Consider the following 15,820-nt stretch of genomic DNA (forward strand, 5'->3'; position numbering starts at 1 on the left):
AAAGTTTTTTAAAAAATGGGTATATGTTAAATGGGGGCGACCAAATAGGGCGCCCCGTGCAATTTTTACGTTGTTGTTGTTGTTGTTGTTGTTGTTGCGGATTATGACCATACCACTTGGGTTCGAGTTCGCGTTCCTGCTGGACTGGACACATGTTAGTTGTAGAAAGTATGGTCTTGAAAATAACTTCGATTCGACAGTTCAGGCTCGACTCCTCACTTTATGTCAGTGGACCTATAGGTCGGGCCAAATAAGTTATAATTGCAATTTTATTACTTTTAAGGTCATATTTTATGTAGTTGAGCTAAACAGTAATGTAAATGTACTAATAAAATAGCACGGGTTAATAGTTTTCGGATTGGTCATTTAAAAATAGTCAGCATTTGTAAAGTCATTAAAAAATAGCCACTATTTTGCTGCAACACAGAAAGTTCCAACATAATATACTGGAGGTCGGTGCACTTGTGTATGAACTTCCAGCATATTATGTTAGACCGATATATTATATGGAACTCCAGTATATTTATACTGGAACTCTAGTATATTATGCTGGAGTATTTTTCGGATTTTAAACAACATTTCGTTCAAATTTATCTTTACATGAAAAGTGGCTAAATTTCGATAACTTTTGAAATTGTGGCTATTTTTTAATGACCACTTGTAAATCTGGCTATTTTTAAATTTCTCCCATTCTTTATTTGACATGTATAATTGAATTGTAAATGTACTTCTTTATTTGACATGTATAATTGAAGTCAAAATAGCACAAGCTAGCCAGTTTTCGAACTGGTCATTCAAAAATAACCAGCGTTTGCCAAGTCATTGAAAAATAGCCACTATTTTGCTGTAACAGAGACCGGTCCATCATAATATACTGGAGTTCGGTGCACCTATGTATGAACTTCCAGCATATTATGCTGGACAGGTATACTGCTGGCTCCAGTATAATATACTGGAAATTATAGCATCGGTGCTCCATTCTCTAGTATATTATGCTGGAGTATTTTTCCGAATTTTGATTAATGTTTTCGCTCAAATTTATCTTTACATGAAAAATGGCTAAATTTCGATTACTTTTGAAACTCTGTCTATTTTTGAATGACCACTTGTAAATCTGACAATTTTTTAATTTCTACCGATGATTCAATAGCAAAGGAAGACCAAGTAGTCAGCAGTGACGCCGCACTCTTCCTAAAGTCGGTTAAATTCGTTTATTTTTAAGGTCCAAAATAACAACAAACGCCAGAAAAAAATATTAACTCCACATATTTCTTCCTTATTATTACCAACTTCAATTTTGTATCGTTCAGTTTTCTCTCTTCTCCAATTTCAGGTATATAAATCTCACAATTCAGTTTCTCAAATTGGAAAACTTTATTTCTATTTTTTTTTCTTTTTTTTTCCCAAATCAATTTCATGTCTTTATTTGTTTGTGATCTTCCAATTCTTATCATTTGGTACCAGGAAGAAAAGGGTGTTTTTTTTTTAATAATGTTTTAATATATATCTCAAATTTGTAAAAGGATTATGAGAAGTAGTTGGGATGCGATTTTTTTTTTGATGTTATTCCCAAAAAAATAGAGAATTAGAGGAGTGCTGAATAGGAATAAAATTATTTAATTTTTTAACGTAAATTGGACAACAATCTCTTAATTTTTGTTAAAAATAAAATTTATATATTTAGAAATGATATAGTAAAAGGTTGTATGAATTGTAACTGATAGTTGAAAAACTGTTCAGACAGAGGGAGTACTTGTTATTTTGGAGAATTTATTCAGTTTCAGTTTATTTCTCGTTTAATACAACCAAAGGATAATTGAAAATTAAAATATATGTAACTTACTGCTTGTTATCTGCCATGGAAATCTATGTCTAGTTTGTTGATTTTTTTTATGTGTGCAAATCTATTTTTATTCCTTTTTTAAAGAAAAATTGACCCAAATAGCTGCCCACCTAATCTCTTAAACTAATAATAGCGCGGATGTATACCATATATATAATTCATGTATAATATACATATAACTGTGTATAATCAATGTATAATTTATATATACTGGCTAGAAAAGGTAAACATTGAATCTGGCAGGCTATTTGTGTAACAATCCTTTTTTTTTTACAGGTATGGCAGAAGTATCAGGAATGTTTACAGTGCAACAAACAATAGGCAGTGTATTATGTTGCAAATGCGGAATTTTGATGCAACCAAATGCTGCCAATATGTGTGCTAAATGCTTGCGATCTGAAGTTGATATAACAGAAGGCTTACAAAAACATGTTGTGATTATCCATTGTCCCGAATGCGATAGCTATTTGCAGCCTCCAAGGAGTTGGATCAAAGCACAGCTCGAATCGAAGGAGTTACTCACCTTTTGTATCAAGAGGTTGAAGAATTTAAATAAAGTTAAGTTGATGAATGCTGAGTTTATTTGGACTGAACCTCATTCCAAAAGGATTAATGTTAGGCTTAGAGTCCAAAAAGAGGTACTAAACGGAGCTGTTCTTGAACAAACATACACCGTTGAGTATGTTGTTCAAGACCAAATGTGTGAATCTTGTTCAAAGGTGCAAGCTAACCCTGATCAATGGGTGGCGGCTGTGCAGCTTAGACAGCACGTCTCTCATCGAAGAACTTTCTTCTATTTGGAGCAGCTCATTCTTAAGCACGAGGCTGCAAATCGTGCCATAAAAATTCAACAGTTGGTTCAGGGAATTGATTTCTTCTTTGCACATAGAAGTCATGCTTTGAAGTTTGTGGACTTTGTGAGTCGGGTGGTACCTGTTCGGAGCCGAAATGACAAGCAACTTGTATCTCATGATCACAAGAGCAATAACTTCAATTATAAGTACACATTCTCCGTAGAAATCTGCCCGATTTGTCGTGAGGATTTGATATGTCTCCCTCCAAAAGTGGCCGCTAGTTTAGGAAATGTCGGTCCTCTTGTGATCTGCACCAAAGTGAGCAACAGTATCGCTTTACTAGATCCGTTTACTTTGAGGCATTGTTTCTTGGATGCTGATCAGTACTGGAGGGCGTCGTTTAAGCCTTTGTTGTCTAGTAGACAGCTCGTCGAGTATGTAGTTTTAGATGTTGATGTGGTTTCTGAAGAAGTTAATATCGGGGGCGCGAAGTATGTTTTAGCTGATATTCAAGTGGCTCGTGTATCTGATTTCGGGAAAAATGATACTATGTTCTCCGTAAGAACACATCTAGGCCATCTTCTACATCCCGGAGACTATGCCCTCGGTTATGATTTATATAGAGCAAATAATAATGATATTGAGTTAGACAAATACAAAGGTCTTGTCCTTCCTGAGGTGATATTAATTAAGAAAAGCTATGAAGAGAAGCGCCAAAAGAAACGTGGGAAGCATCGATCTTGGAAGCTTAAGTCGCTTAATATGGAAGTCGATAACTCTGGCAAGGGTAGAGATCAGGAACAAAAGTTGAACTCAGAATATGAACAATTCTTGAGAGATTTAGAGGAGAATCCTGATCTGAGGTTCAACATATCATTGTATCGTAATAAGGAATATCAACGATCGGAAGTCACATCTATTGCTGATGGAGAAGATGTTCCTTCTATTCCTTTGGAGGAGTTACTTGCTGATCTTGATCTTAGTGATATTGATGTTGAAGAAGATTGCATAAGGGAGTGAACTGCAGACTCGTGAATTGGAAGCGGAAGTTGAAGTTTGTCCCTGAAGCTCGTCTTATTTTGTCGTACAAGTCAGTGCCTTCGTAAATTTTGGGTTCTAGTACTAGTACAACTAGTTCTTGTTATTTCAATATAATGATTATCTGATGGCTATTTCCATCTTATGGCATTTGATTGTTCCCTTCTGAACGTTCCCTTACTAATGTTCGTGTCTGTTATGCCTAAATGCCTGCTTTATTTTGGTTGGCTTCATGTGATTTAGCTGTATTATGTGAACAAATTATGGTTACTCCAATATTATAGACCAAAAGGTAATGTTTTGGAAGTGTGTGTAACTGGGATCTCACTGTCGATGACTGGAAATTAGTTCTCTTGATTTTTCCTAAAAACCAAATCCGAGGAAACAATAGCCACAGTATTGAATAGAATTTTGGGAGTGTTTCCGCCGTATTTGATGCAGTTCAGCAACTGAATTTCCATTCTTTAGATGGTTTATATGTCATATAAGAGTGATTTTTCGATGTACTTCACAATGAATTGAGAATTGGGAGATGAATGCCTTATGCGGAAACGAAAGGAATTGAAGCAGAAACTGGAAGTTTCTTGTTCTTCTGAAACGCCAGAAGCTCTCTTTTCATCAGAACTGTCATCATATGTCTCTCACCATTAGTACACTTCAAACAAGTACACACAAGCTACAACGGTGGACGAGACCTCAGTGCCACATGACCTTGAGGGGGAATTGCAACAGGTAACTTAAAGGACAATAAGCTCATTGAAGTTAGATTTTTGCAATTTCACATTTCTGTCTTAACTTTTGCTTTTTCTTTCGTTCCAATTTTATCCTAAGTCTCCGACGGGACAACTTTTTCCATTTCGTTGTCTCATAGAGAAGAAAATCTAGTGTGTGTGTTTCATATTTGACATGATAACAAATAGCAATGTCTAAAGTCCCCAAATCCACAGAAATCCACCTCTTATGCACTTCACAGATCACATCTTTTGTTCCTTTTCACTTTAGAATTTTTCTAGCTTTTGCCAAAATTGGTAGTGTAACTAAGAATGGAAACCTAAAATTATAGGTTCAACTTGACTTCTTACCATGAATGATTAAATAAAGGAGGTCAAACTAAATTGCAATTCGAAGTTAATACATGACAGAGAATCACCTCAAATATAGCACAAGATAGAGCAGAAAGACTTGTACTAACATTCCATCTATGTTTAGATCTTATTTTCATAAAATCTGGTAAATTCCTTTCAAACACAAAAATCTCATGCTTCATCCGTTGTATACAACTGCACTCTTTACAGTACTAGGAGGAAGATTTGGGGTGGGGATCTTTCTCTGTCGATACAAGTTTGAGTCTGCTACTTTTTCTGTTAGCTACCTTCTGTGTTCTATACATGTATCTACTCAATGAATACACAAACAAATTATATGGTTGACAAGACAGTGCGCAACATGCTTTGATGTGGTAAAGGTAATGTTGCATATATGTTGGACATGACAGAAGGCTGATGTTCCCTTTGGAACTTCTTCAATAGATTGATCATTCGCCTGATAGTTTCTTCTGTTGCTAAATTGTTCCCTGCCCATAAAACCTAAAGAGAAAAAGAATAAAGACAATATATGAAATGGAGGATACCTTAGTGACCAGGTATAGTTAACTAATGATGTGGCAAACTTTTAGGATAAAGGGTACAGGAAAAGGAAATACTACCTCAGCAAAAATTGCTATTATTTTCGGTATATAAGATCCTTGAGGGCCAATAATTTTCATCTCTGACCTGAAAGAACAAGGCACAAAGCTAGCAATGCATAAGAAATGTTGAAGGTTTATAATCATTTATTGATCATTGCTCAACTGAAAAAACTTACGTTTCCATCATCGAACAAAGCAGTTCGTGATTGATTTTAGCCTCTTCCAAATTACACCTTATTGGTAAGTGGCTAAGCCAAAGCAAGATAAACTGCCACGTAAAATAGTTTTGTAAATCAAGAAAGTCAAGAAAGTTTATAATATGTCAGCCAATAAACCACAAATTTATCAAGAGAAGTCGTAAATTTGTGTTGTGTGTTTGTGTGTTCTAGTGTATGAAGTTTTCTTTTAGTGCAAACTGAATGTGTGTTATTTATAATAATGATATAGGGAAGGAGTAGTAAGAGAGAAACCTTATAGGTGTAAATGCCTTCCCAGACAAACTGGCTTAACTTCCCACAGGTAGAAACAGCAGCCTCATAAGCCATGATGTTATCCGGACGTTTTGCATCAGGATGCTCCATTACAGATTTTAAATGATTGAATATTACTGAAACAACATTAGAAAGCTAAGTCAGTCCTGCTAGTGGAGAAAATAAATATCTTAAGCATATTATAATGCACAAATTACCTATAGTATGAGGCTTGAGGATATCGCCTCCGAATTCAGCACAAATACCAACTGCAGTTGCTACTAGCTGAAAAATATAATGTCAGATTTGAAATATATAAGACTGATTTTCTAGGGAAACAACTGTAAAAGTAGGGGAATAAAACCTGCTGAACATCTGGATTGTTATGATCGTAAACTCTCAGCAGGAGAGGTATCCAATCCTCATAGTACCTGCTTTTAAATAATCAAAAAATGAAGTTCAGCTAAAGCCAATTGTGCTTATCCTTGACTAATAAGCCACTGAAAGCACAAAAGACAAGACTTGCCTGAATGCATCTTCTCGGCACTGCTCAGCGACATCACGGAAAAGGTGCACTACAACTCTTCTTTCTTCTGCTGTTCTATCATTACTCTGTACAGAAGTATGTAGAAAAGTAAAGGGAAACTCACAGAGGAGTATAAAGGGGGCAGCCCCGTGCACAAGGCATCCCGCGTTCACGCAGGATCTGGGGAAGGGCCGCACACCAAGGAGTGTGATGTAGACAGCCTATCCTAATGCAAGCATTAAAGGCTGCTTCCACGGCTCGAACCCATGACCTATAAGTCACACGGAGACAACTTTACCGTTGCTCCAAGGCTCCCCTTCCACAATAGAGTATAGTGAAAAGGAAATGTGTAATGTCAAGGAAACCATAAAAGTGTCACCATACAATTTCTCAATAGACTGATTTAAATGGCAGTTTATTATCAGTTTAGTCACTCTTGATGCTTCAGTAGGACGTGTCACGAATTGGATTACTTGTATAGTACATGATAGAGAGAGAAACTTACCCACATAAGTGATACATGAGGCAAAAACTTGTCAAAAAGGGGCAAGAATGATGCCTTGAGGTTTTTCACCATAGTTCCCAGGCAAATACCGATCTGAGTTCAGGAAACAGAGAAACTAACGAAGGTAAGTCTAAGATCCTGTTATATATATATATTAGAGGTTGTGTTGAGATAAAACACTAACATTTCTACATATAGCTAAGTGTTGCTCAGTTTCCTCCTTAAGCAGTTCCTGCTCCCTTGAATCGTTGTGCTCTCTTACTCTTTTCTCTCTTTCTGTTTTGCGGTATGAGCAAGTTGAGAGAACCTCTGATATGCGATCAACAAATTTTGCAGCTTGGTGTTTACTTAAATGTGAACCTGGAATCTGTTGAGTAAGTACCTTTTAGTGCACAGTCAAATAAAGCTCAAGGGCAAAACATGCGAAGAATAGTATACAGAAGAGAAAATAGTATGTTGACCTGAATGCTTTCGTTGAATGCGTCCAATAGTCTTGCTTGAATTTGTACCTTTGACTCCTAAAGGGAAAGAAACACTAACTGATCGTATCAATATGATATTTGATTAAACTTTTGCTGCAAATCTAGGCTAATTACCTTCTGTAACGCATCAAGCAAAGCCGGGATTATGGTGTCAGATAGCTTTTGAACTGGGGGCTTGCCGCAACCTGTTACAGGAAGGCCTTTCCTCACAGCAAAAGCAGCTGAATGCAACAGTAATGGCATTGCTACAAAAGGAATAAATGCAATTCAGCAAAACATCAGATGAAATTCAGAATGCCTGAAAGGAATGATTAGAAAGACACATGTAGAAACTTACTAGAAATGGTGGCCATTCTTACTTCTTCGCTGAATTTAAAGGTAAGATTTGGAACTAAAGCACTAACAACCTGTATAAACCACAAGTTAGATAGAAATCTTCATCTTCATGTGATAGAAACCACAAGTTTAATCCTTGTAAATTGTAAATATGAAGACATACCTCATTAACCCATAAATGCAGCCCTTCCTTTAACTCAGCTGCAAAGCAGCTTAGTATATGACAGGCCAAGGCTTTTTCTTCCAGAAGTGCGCTTCTTATCCCGATCTTTTTATTCCCAGAAGTGACTTTAATCATGCTACAGAAGATATTTATATGTCAGCTGAAGACATCCTCAATAGATTTATGCCAAATAAGTTGCTTATTTTAGTGACTTTGTTTCTCTTTATTACTTACTGAAATCGACATTTCTCAAACTATCTTTGTGACACAATGTTGGGACCATAGTCTCAGTCACTAAAATAAGCAACTTAAGTGAAATGCACAACCATCTACATGCACAGATAGTACTAATACATCTGCCATGCATTATAAGTGAAATTTCGTCCGAGTGTTTTAGGAAGATCCAACCTTTCATCGTCAGAATCCTCTGTGTCTGAATTGTCGGAAACACTCAAATAATTCTTTAGCTGAGCAGATTTTAGTACGACGGGCATGGCAACACTCAGATAAGGAAGGAAATCTGTCCCCAAGCATTTGCATAGTCTACCCCATGCCTGTAACCGAATCAAGTATATGAAAACCATAATGTTTATGGTGTAAATTAGCCAAAAATAGAAAAGAGAAGTTGCAGAAAATTCTAAGTGTATCAACATACTTGTAACAAAAGGCTCCTCATTGGATCTTCTACCTCCATGTGAGTTTCTTGCAGTGAAATGAGCTCAGAAGTGACCTAAAATGACACATCGCTGGTAAATGCAGTTTCCGAAGTTAACTGATATTGATAGTTTCAATCTGTATAAATGTATTTGTTTTTCAGGTTTCTCTATAAGAACTGTATCTACAAGATGTGCTGTCCATGCTCGAGTTTGCCCTGATTTTAATGGTTTAACTGTTGCTTTACCGCTATGTGATTCTAACTTTAAATCTTAAATGTTCACTGCATTGGTTTATTTGTCAGTTCCAGGAAACACAGTCAATATTTATACAATGCCGGCTACAAGAGAATAGAAGATATAAACTGTATTCACCTTCTCAGCATAATCAAGGATTGCTAGATTCCCGACAGCCATTGCCATCATGGTAATACATTCCAAGGATTTGGTAAGGAGCATGCGACTTGTATCTTTAGTAGCAGTTACCAAGATAACTTTCAGATATGGCATTATTGAATCATATATGTATGCAGAGTCCTCCTACAATATCCCAGGCAAATGAGGTTTAGAAAACCGGAACATTGAAAGAAAACAACAGTAACACCCTTGATAACAAAAGTACCTGTGATGAAATAGTTAAAGAAGCTAAAGTTTCCAGAGCCGCTTCCTTCATCATCGTCATTCCTCTCTGGAATTCAGCAAGTAACTTATTAGTCCAAATCAATATAAGAGATATGACTGTTAAAAAATTATGTTATTACTCTTACATAAATGTATACCGCTGCCAGATGAATGTGGCAACACACACTCATCAAACACTAACATTATGTCATTACTCTTACAGATGTAAACACTATATATCTCATAGATTTGGAATAAATGACATACCTGTAGAAACACAACTAATTTACTCACTATTCTCTGCAGGTAAGGTTTCAAGACATCTGAACTGCAATTGCGAGTGAACAACAGTATTGCTGAAGTTGCACGTGTCTATATATAAATGAGATAGTATTAGTATGCAATGATATGTATTTGCAATGGACAAGTGTGAAAAGTTAGGAGTTCAAAGTGCTTAAAAGCTGTAAAATTAGGCCAACCTTAAAAGGTGGTAGCTAAAAAAGGATACAGAGAAGAAGATGTGAAGTACCTGCAACCTGGGATTGTCAAAATCATCTAAAACTTCTAGCAAAGCTGGGAGGATCTGTTGATGATATTGCTCTTGAAAATGAGGGTTCAGATACTTTGATAGCTGACCAATTGCATGAATTGTTGCCCAGCGCACTCGGGGGTGTGTATCATGAATTAGCATTACAACAGTCTCTACAAGCTGCCCCATATCCTGCGACAATGCCTGGAATTTCCACACCATAAATCACAAACAAAAACAATATTAAGCCCATTTTTCACTTCTAAACAATAAAGTTGAACTACTCCCTTTGTCTTATCATATTTAACGGTGTTTTACTTTTTGACACATACCAAAAGGCATAATACATAAATGGGCCCTCAAACTTGGCCTCAGATGGCAAATATGCCCTCCAACTTTGAGTGTGGATATGTAGGCACCTCAACTTGTATAAAGTTGAACACATAAAAACAAATGCTGACGTGGCACATAAGTTATGGAGGTGTCTAGATGATCATTTTGAAAGTTGGAGTGTCTAATTGACAAAGTGAAAACAAGTTGAGGTACCTACTTATGCACACCTAAAATTGGAGAGCATACTTGCCAGTTGAGGCCAAGTTTAAGAGCTTGTTTATGTATTTGCCAGCGGAGTACCCTTCGACCTTGTAATCTAAACATGCTACAACATTCCTATGACTATATGAACAATTAAAGGGTAAAACGAAAACAAAGTTAAGGAGATCTTATTTGACAGTGTTTTACTTCTGACACATACCAAAAGTACCCTAAGAACATGCAGTCTAAACATGCTAGTATAACATTTCGACGGCAATAGAACATGTTACTAAGGGTAAGACGGAAAGTTGAAAGTTAAAGAGTTTCTTAATACAGAAATGTAACATTCTTTTCAGAACATACTCACTATAACAAGGAAAGAGCGCTACATAAAATGGAACGAAGAGAGTATTACCTTCGAGCAACCCTCGGAAATCAGACCAATTGCAGTAACAGCAGCATGACGAATTCTCCAATTTTCATCATACAAGAAGTTGAACAAACACTCAGGGCAACTAGGCAAAATCACATTTCCTCCCAATGCAATTGCTAACCTATCCAAACTTTCCATAGCATAACTACACATACTCAATTCCCCTGCATTTTCATCATCGCTAATTGCATTTCCCCAATTAGGATCATCTTCAATATGTACTAACATCACAATTAACTGACTAAGCAACTTAGAAACAACATCCTTATTAATCTTCTGCATCATTCCACAACCATTTTCCTTATCCTCAGCAACTGTTAAAACAAACTCAATACCAAGTTGTCTTGTCTTCTCTTCTAACTCCAAATTCCCAACTACTTTCACCATTGAGTCAATTACAACATCAATCTGAACCTTAAAAAACTCAGTTTCCGCCCCGGCTAAAATTATCAAATCCTCAAGAAGACTACACACAAGAACTTCCTCACCTAATGCCATAAACAAAGTCATCATTACATACGCCATAAGATCATAAAACTTGCTATAATTCGCGGTATTTCCCAAATACAAAACCAATTTTACAGATGCCTTAGCAGCAGCAACACCACACCGATGATCTTCCGTTACAGTAGGCATAAGATCCTTAAAACCCTCAATCAAAAAATCAATATAAGGCATAAAAACCTCAGGACAAATAGGAATCAAGTCATTCCATAATAACAAAGCACCCAATCTTCTATACAAACCACTCGAACCCAATTTTTGAAACATCAAGTAAAACAAGTTATCCCATTCATTTTTAGGAAATAACAAACCGGCTAAACTTGCTACGCAAGAAACACAAGCTTTTAACGTTTCATAATCTTTTTCAAGCCATAAACGATAGTTTAACCCAATTTTTAAGTCTTTACGTGTAAATGGAGGAAGACGGACCCAAAGCGAAGGAAGAAGATCGCGAAGAAGATTATAACAGCGAATACCTGTGATCGATAAAGGGTTACGTTGAATCATTTCGAAAAGTTTGAGAATTAGAGCAGTTGGGTAATGGTTTTTGGTGTAATTGAACAGAGCTTTTGCTTGTTGATAAAGATGATCGTCGTCGCAATGGAGATGCAATAGAAGGTTTATCATTGGGTACGGGTCGGGTCCGAATAGTTTTTTTGCGGATTCGGGTGACGCCATTGAAGAGAGCTTTGGAAAGGAACTGTGTGAAGTTCGTTTTTAGTCAAATGGGGTTTTTGGCGGGGTTTGAACTTTGAATAGACGGAATTTGTTGTAATTGTTAGGCGGTTGGTTGATTAACGGTTGTGATTGAGTTTTGATTAAAGATTTTGACGGCTAAGATTCTATGTTCTGTTAAGGTGGATCAGTTCCTTATTATTACAGTTAAAGAATTTTGTTATAATTTGAAAAAAAAAAAAAAAGGATTGAAATTATAGAGCTTATAATGTAAGAAAATTCAATTAGTGGATTGTGATTTATTCAACTATTTGATTGGCATTAAGGTGTAGTTGATCAATGTATATATACAAATAATATAACCGCTTGTTTGGATGGTTGCTACCTATTGTATTATATCGTATTGTTACTTTAAATAAAATATTTGTTTTGATTGTTGCATAAATTTTATTGTATCGTATCGTTAAACCCATCGTTACGTAACGATAAAAAGTGTCTCTTTATGAAATGATGGTTTTAGTGTGGTAGCGACATTTCCTTGTTTTTTCTCTCAGCTTGCCCTTCCTTATTATTAAATAATTATATTTTATCATTTATCATACTTTTTATATAATAATTCTACTCCGTATCTTATTTTTTCTTAGTAGTATTGCAAGCTTTTATTATTCATAATGTTAGTGCATGACATCATGAAACGACGACAAACGATATAATTTATCTAAACATTGTGTTCATCAAGCAATACAATACAATGCATTATAATACAGTATAATACATTATCAAATGACATGTAACAACAATCCAAACAAGCTGTTAAGGATTATTATGGTAAAAGATTATCTGAGCCGTCAATTTTTTTGAACACAAGATATAAAGAGTAATTTTGATATTATTATTATTATCATGCATGTTTAGTTCAAGAACACAAGATTCAAAAATTTTATTTTACTTTATTAATTTTGTATCTAATAAAATCAAACTAAGACCCATAAAATGAAAAAAAAAAAAAGGACGAGTACAACTATAGCATAAAACTTCTAATATCCACTAATTTGAACTATATAAAGCTTCTATATCTAACTAATATAATCCTATTAATTCGAGCATATATACTCATACTAATACTAATACTAAAACCATATCTAGTTGCAGCTAATAGAAGAAACTGCAAGAGGATAACTAAAAGTATTGGAATATTGAAAATTAAGTAATTGTCCAGGTTTTAAAGGCTTTCCATTATTTACAAGACAATCATTATAACCAAGTCTTCTAAAAATTGCTGGATTTATGAGTCTTGTTGAACTGAACCAGCCACAACTCAAGTGAATATTAAGACAACTTCCAGAGTTGCATGTGTTGATGATCGTGACTGAGTACACTGGAATCCCATTCAGTGTTCCTGACTGACCTTGAGTTACTTGTATGCTGTCTTTTCGACATAATTCTACTTCGTACTGTGAGTTGTAGCGTTCATCACCACTACCACCGCCATTACTGTTATTTTCTTGAATAGCACCAACTTTCTCAGCTAGTTTCAATGCATGATTAACTTGCATCACTGCATGTAATACAGTCAAAAGATATTAATAAGAATACTTGATTCAAGATTTTGATTAGACATTGAACATTCAAGATAGTTAAGAGTAGTTGAGTAAATCCTTAATTAAGGGAAAAAATTCACTAAAAGTTAACCAAAAGGAGATCCTACTAGAAGTTAGGTATATAAAGTCAAACCTCTTTATAACAATTGATATTTTTTGACTGTGATGTGTTGGTATAGAAAATATATATTATAGTAACATAATATTAAAATTGATTCCAAAGAAAATTTGGTTGTTATAGTGAAGAACTATATATGCATATACGTTCAGATTTTCCGATTTTTGTTTTCTTTTCTGGCGAATAAAAAAAAGGAGAAGAGAACAATGAAAGGGAGAAGGAAAGATGAGAGTTTATATAGTGAAGTGCTATTATAGAGAATGACTTACTAAAAGCTAGGGTATATATACAGTGTCTCTATAATAGTCTCGTTTGTTCCGACATTTTTGGCTGTTATAGTGAAGTGTTGTTATAGAGAACATATATGATAACATAATATTAAAAATGGTTCCAAAGAAAACTTAGCTATTATAATAAAGTGCTATAGAGGATGGTTGTTATAGAGGAGGTCTAACAGTATATGGATATATTATATATACAATCAAACCTCTATAACAACCTCATTTGTTCCTATATTTTTGGCTGCTATAGTGAAGTGTTGTTATAGAAGATATATAACATAACATAAAAATCGATTCTGAAAAAAATATGGCTTTTATAGTAAATGGTTGTTATATAAAAATGCTGTTATAGAGAGGTCTGACAGTAGTACATGCACAAACATTTAGATTTTCCAACTTCACTTATATTTTCTGGAAAATAATACGAAATAAACAAGAAAAATAAAAGGAGAAAAGAATAATAAATGGGAGAAGAGGTGATATATATACCAGAGAATGAAACAAGCAAGAAAACAACATAAACCATGAAAAGGCTTCGTTCACCATTAATACTCCTCATTGTCATTTAGTTGTATTTTTCAAAGTAAAACTGCAAATATATAGAAAGAAAAAACCTTAGGTTTGAGGGTACGAAACTATTAGAGCATTGGGGATATTTATAGTGTCTATTCACGGACCAAAACATTATAAAATTGGAAAATAATTTAATAGGTCAAAATCTATTGATACTATATATAAGCAAATTCTTATTGATGTTATATACAAACATTAATTGGTAATATTAAAAAAAATTGGAAAACAATCTTCTATAATAGGTCAAAATATATTGTAAAATACTAGTAGTTGCCACTTCTTTTAATTTTTCCCTAGTTTCCTTCTTCTTTTTTCAAATGCACTTCTTTTTTATTTAATCATTCGAAATTAGAACCCTATTGGATCTGACTATTTAATTATAATTTCGTGTATTATAAGACCCCATTAGTGCTTGCAGGAAAAATAATGGAAAACAATCTTTTATAGAAGGTCAAAATATTCTTATAGTGTAAGGAAATTTGTACTTAAATTTAATGCAACTACATATGATGCTCTATAGGAAAATTAATGGGTAATCGTTAAAAAATGGAAAATAATCTTCTATAATATGTAAAAGTATGCTGATAGTGTAAGAAAATTTTTATACGGTAAATATATATAAAATTCTAAATTATTTAGAGACTCGAAGTTTAATTTAAGTCATTTATTGATGAGTAGTTCATGCATGGGCGAGTCAAATTCCTGTTAATTAATAAATAGATATTACCATTCTTCGTTATACGAAGGTAGAAATATGACATTTGTAATTGAACAAATTTTAGAAAATCATACTGTATGCTTTGGTGACATTAGCAAATATACGCTTGAAAAATGCAGTATCCCTAAGTCAAAATTAAGAAGCTTGAATTCCGAAATCTAAAATATATTGACATTCTTTTTGGGACGGAAGGAGTAATTAATTTTAACTTATCTAAAATATGCTTTGGATCATGTTACGACAGGGTGAACAATCATATACGAAGACGGGGTAATGTGATGTAACTATTGGGGGTTGAAACAATTGGGTAAGAAGATTAAAGAAAAGGTCATTCACTCTTTTCTCTGTCTTCAGTTAATGTCTTTTTCAGTTGTTTCATTCAAAATTTATCCTACTTTTCCTACCACACCTATTTTGAAACTCATTTATACATGTGATTTGTTTATGCTAGAGAAGTATCTACAATATTTGTGGGAATATATGAGAATGAGACAATATAAACATATTTTATTTTTGTGAATGTAATGCATATAGATGCATTAATTTAAATGATATTTGTTATTTTAATATTTCATACATGTTTTATTATTCTTCTATTGAGTGTGATATTACTATACTTTTTTCTTTTTTTGTGTGTGTCAAAACTCATTGACTGACATAAAAAAAAATACAAAATGGTATTTGTTTTGTTTATTTCATATACAAGGTATGTACCCTCCAAAAACAACACTTCAAT

At 34.3% G+C, this 15,820-nt stretch overlaps 3 protein-coding genes across 6 annotated transcripts; 1 reads left to right on the plus strand and 2 right to left on the minus strand.

The window, feature by feature from the left end:
• Positions 1 to 1,231: 1,231 nt before the first annotated feature.
• On the plus strand, positions 1,232 to 9,711 carry LOC104228569 (uncharacterized). Of its 4 annotated transcripts, none has more exons than XM_070145720.1 (5): positions 1,232 to 1,333; positions 2,120 to 4,407; positions 7,451 to 7,723; positions 8,803 to 8,945; positions 9,031 to 9,711. In XM_070145720.1, exon 2 carries the CDS (start codon positions 2,122 to 2,124, stop codon positions 3,655 to 3,657), a length of 1,536 nt encoding a protein of 511 aa, XP_070001821.1. In that variant the 5' UTR covers positions 1,232 to 1,333; positions 2,120 to 2,121; the 3' UTR covers positions 3,658 to 4,407; positions 7,451 to 7,723; positions 8,803 to 8,945; positions 9,031 to 9,711. The 4 variants fall into 4 exon arrangements, with proteins under 4 accessions (XP_070001821.1, XP_070001820.1, XP_070001819.1 ...); XM_070145719.1 differs by having other exon boundaries at positions 9,425 to 9,711; XM_070145718.1 differs by having other exon boundaries at positions 8,803 to 9,711.
• Positions 5,031 to 11,819, minus strand: LOC104228570 (uncharacterized). Its single transcript, XM_009781048.2, has 20 exons — positions 10,597 to 11,819; positions 9,648 to 9,851; positions 9,386 to 9,490; positions 9,120 to 9,185; positions 8,873 to 9,037; positions 8,500 to 8,574; positions 8,253 to 8,398; positions 7,845 to 7,980; positions 7,683 to 7,752; positions 7,460 to 7,590; positions 7,325 to 7,381; positions 7,048 to 7,230; positions 6,864 to 6,956; positions 6,359 to 6,444; positions 6,197 to 6,263; positions 6,051 to 6,117; positions 5,833 to 5,969; positions 5,539 to 5,630; positions 5,381 to 5,447; positions 5,031 to 5,261 (listed from the first exon to the last, which is right to left on the minus strand). Exons 1-20 carry the CDS (start codon positions 11,794 to 11,796, stop codon positions 5,094 to 5,096), a joined length of 3,315 nt encoding a protein of 1,104 aa, XP_009779350.1. The 5' UTR covers positions 11,797 to 11,819; the 3' UTR covers positions 5,031 to 5,093.
• Positions 11,820 to 12,935: 1,116 nt separating this feature from the next.
• Positions 12,936 to 14,352, minus strand: LOC138869735 (TPD1 protein homolog 1-like). The gene is made up of 2 exons (XM_070147389.1): positions 14,283 to 14,352; positions 12,936 to 13,351 (listed from the first exon to the last, which is right to left on the minus strand). Exons 1-2 carry the CDS (start codon positions 14,350 to 14,352, stop codon positions 12,936 to 12,938), a joined length of 486 nt encoding a protein of 161 aa, XP_070003490.1.
• Positions 14,353 to 15,820: the final 1,468 nt, after the last annotated feature.

The sequence above is a fragment of the Nicotiana sylvestris genome, chromosome 5 (assembly GCF_000393655.2).
Source record: "Nicotiana sylvestris chromosome 5, ASM39365v2, whole genome shotgun sequence".
NCBI classification, from domain to species: domain Eukaryota; kingdom Viridiplantae; phylum Streptophyta; class Magnoliopsida; order Solanales; family Solanaceae; genus Nicotiana; species Nicotiana sylvestris.

Coding starts and splice junctions, on each gene's coding strand:
- LOC104228569 (XM_070145718.1), top strand. CDS start 2,122: ATGGCAGAAGTATCAGGAATGTTTACAGTGCAACAAACAATAGGCAGT.
- LOC104228570 (XM_009781048.2), bottom strand. CDS start 11,796: ATGGCGTCACCCGAATCCGCAAAAAAACTATTCGGACCCGACCCGTAC. Junction 9,186..9,385: donor AATTAGTTGTGTTTCTACAG/GTATGTCATTTA, acceptor GCTGAATTCCAG/AGAGGAATGACGATGATGAA. Junction 7,753..7,844: donor TGCATTTATGGGTTAATGAG/GTATGTCTTCAT, acceptor TGGTTTATACAG/GTTGTTAGTGCTTTAGTTCC.
- LOC138869735 (XM_070147389.1), bottom strand. CDS start 14,352: ATGAGGAGTATTAATGGTGAACGAAGCCTTTTCATGGTTTATGTTGTT. Junction 13,352..14,282: donor CTTGCTTGTTTCATTCTCTG/GTATATATATCA, acceptor TATTACATGCAG/TGATGCAAGTTAATCATGCA.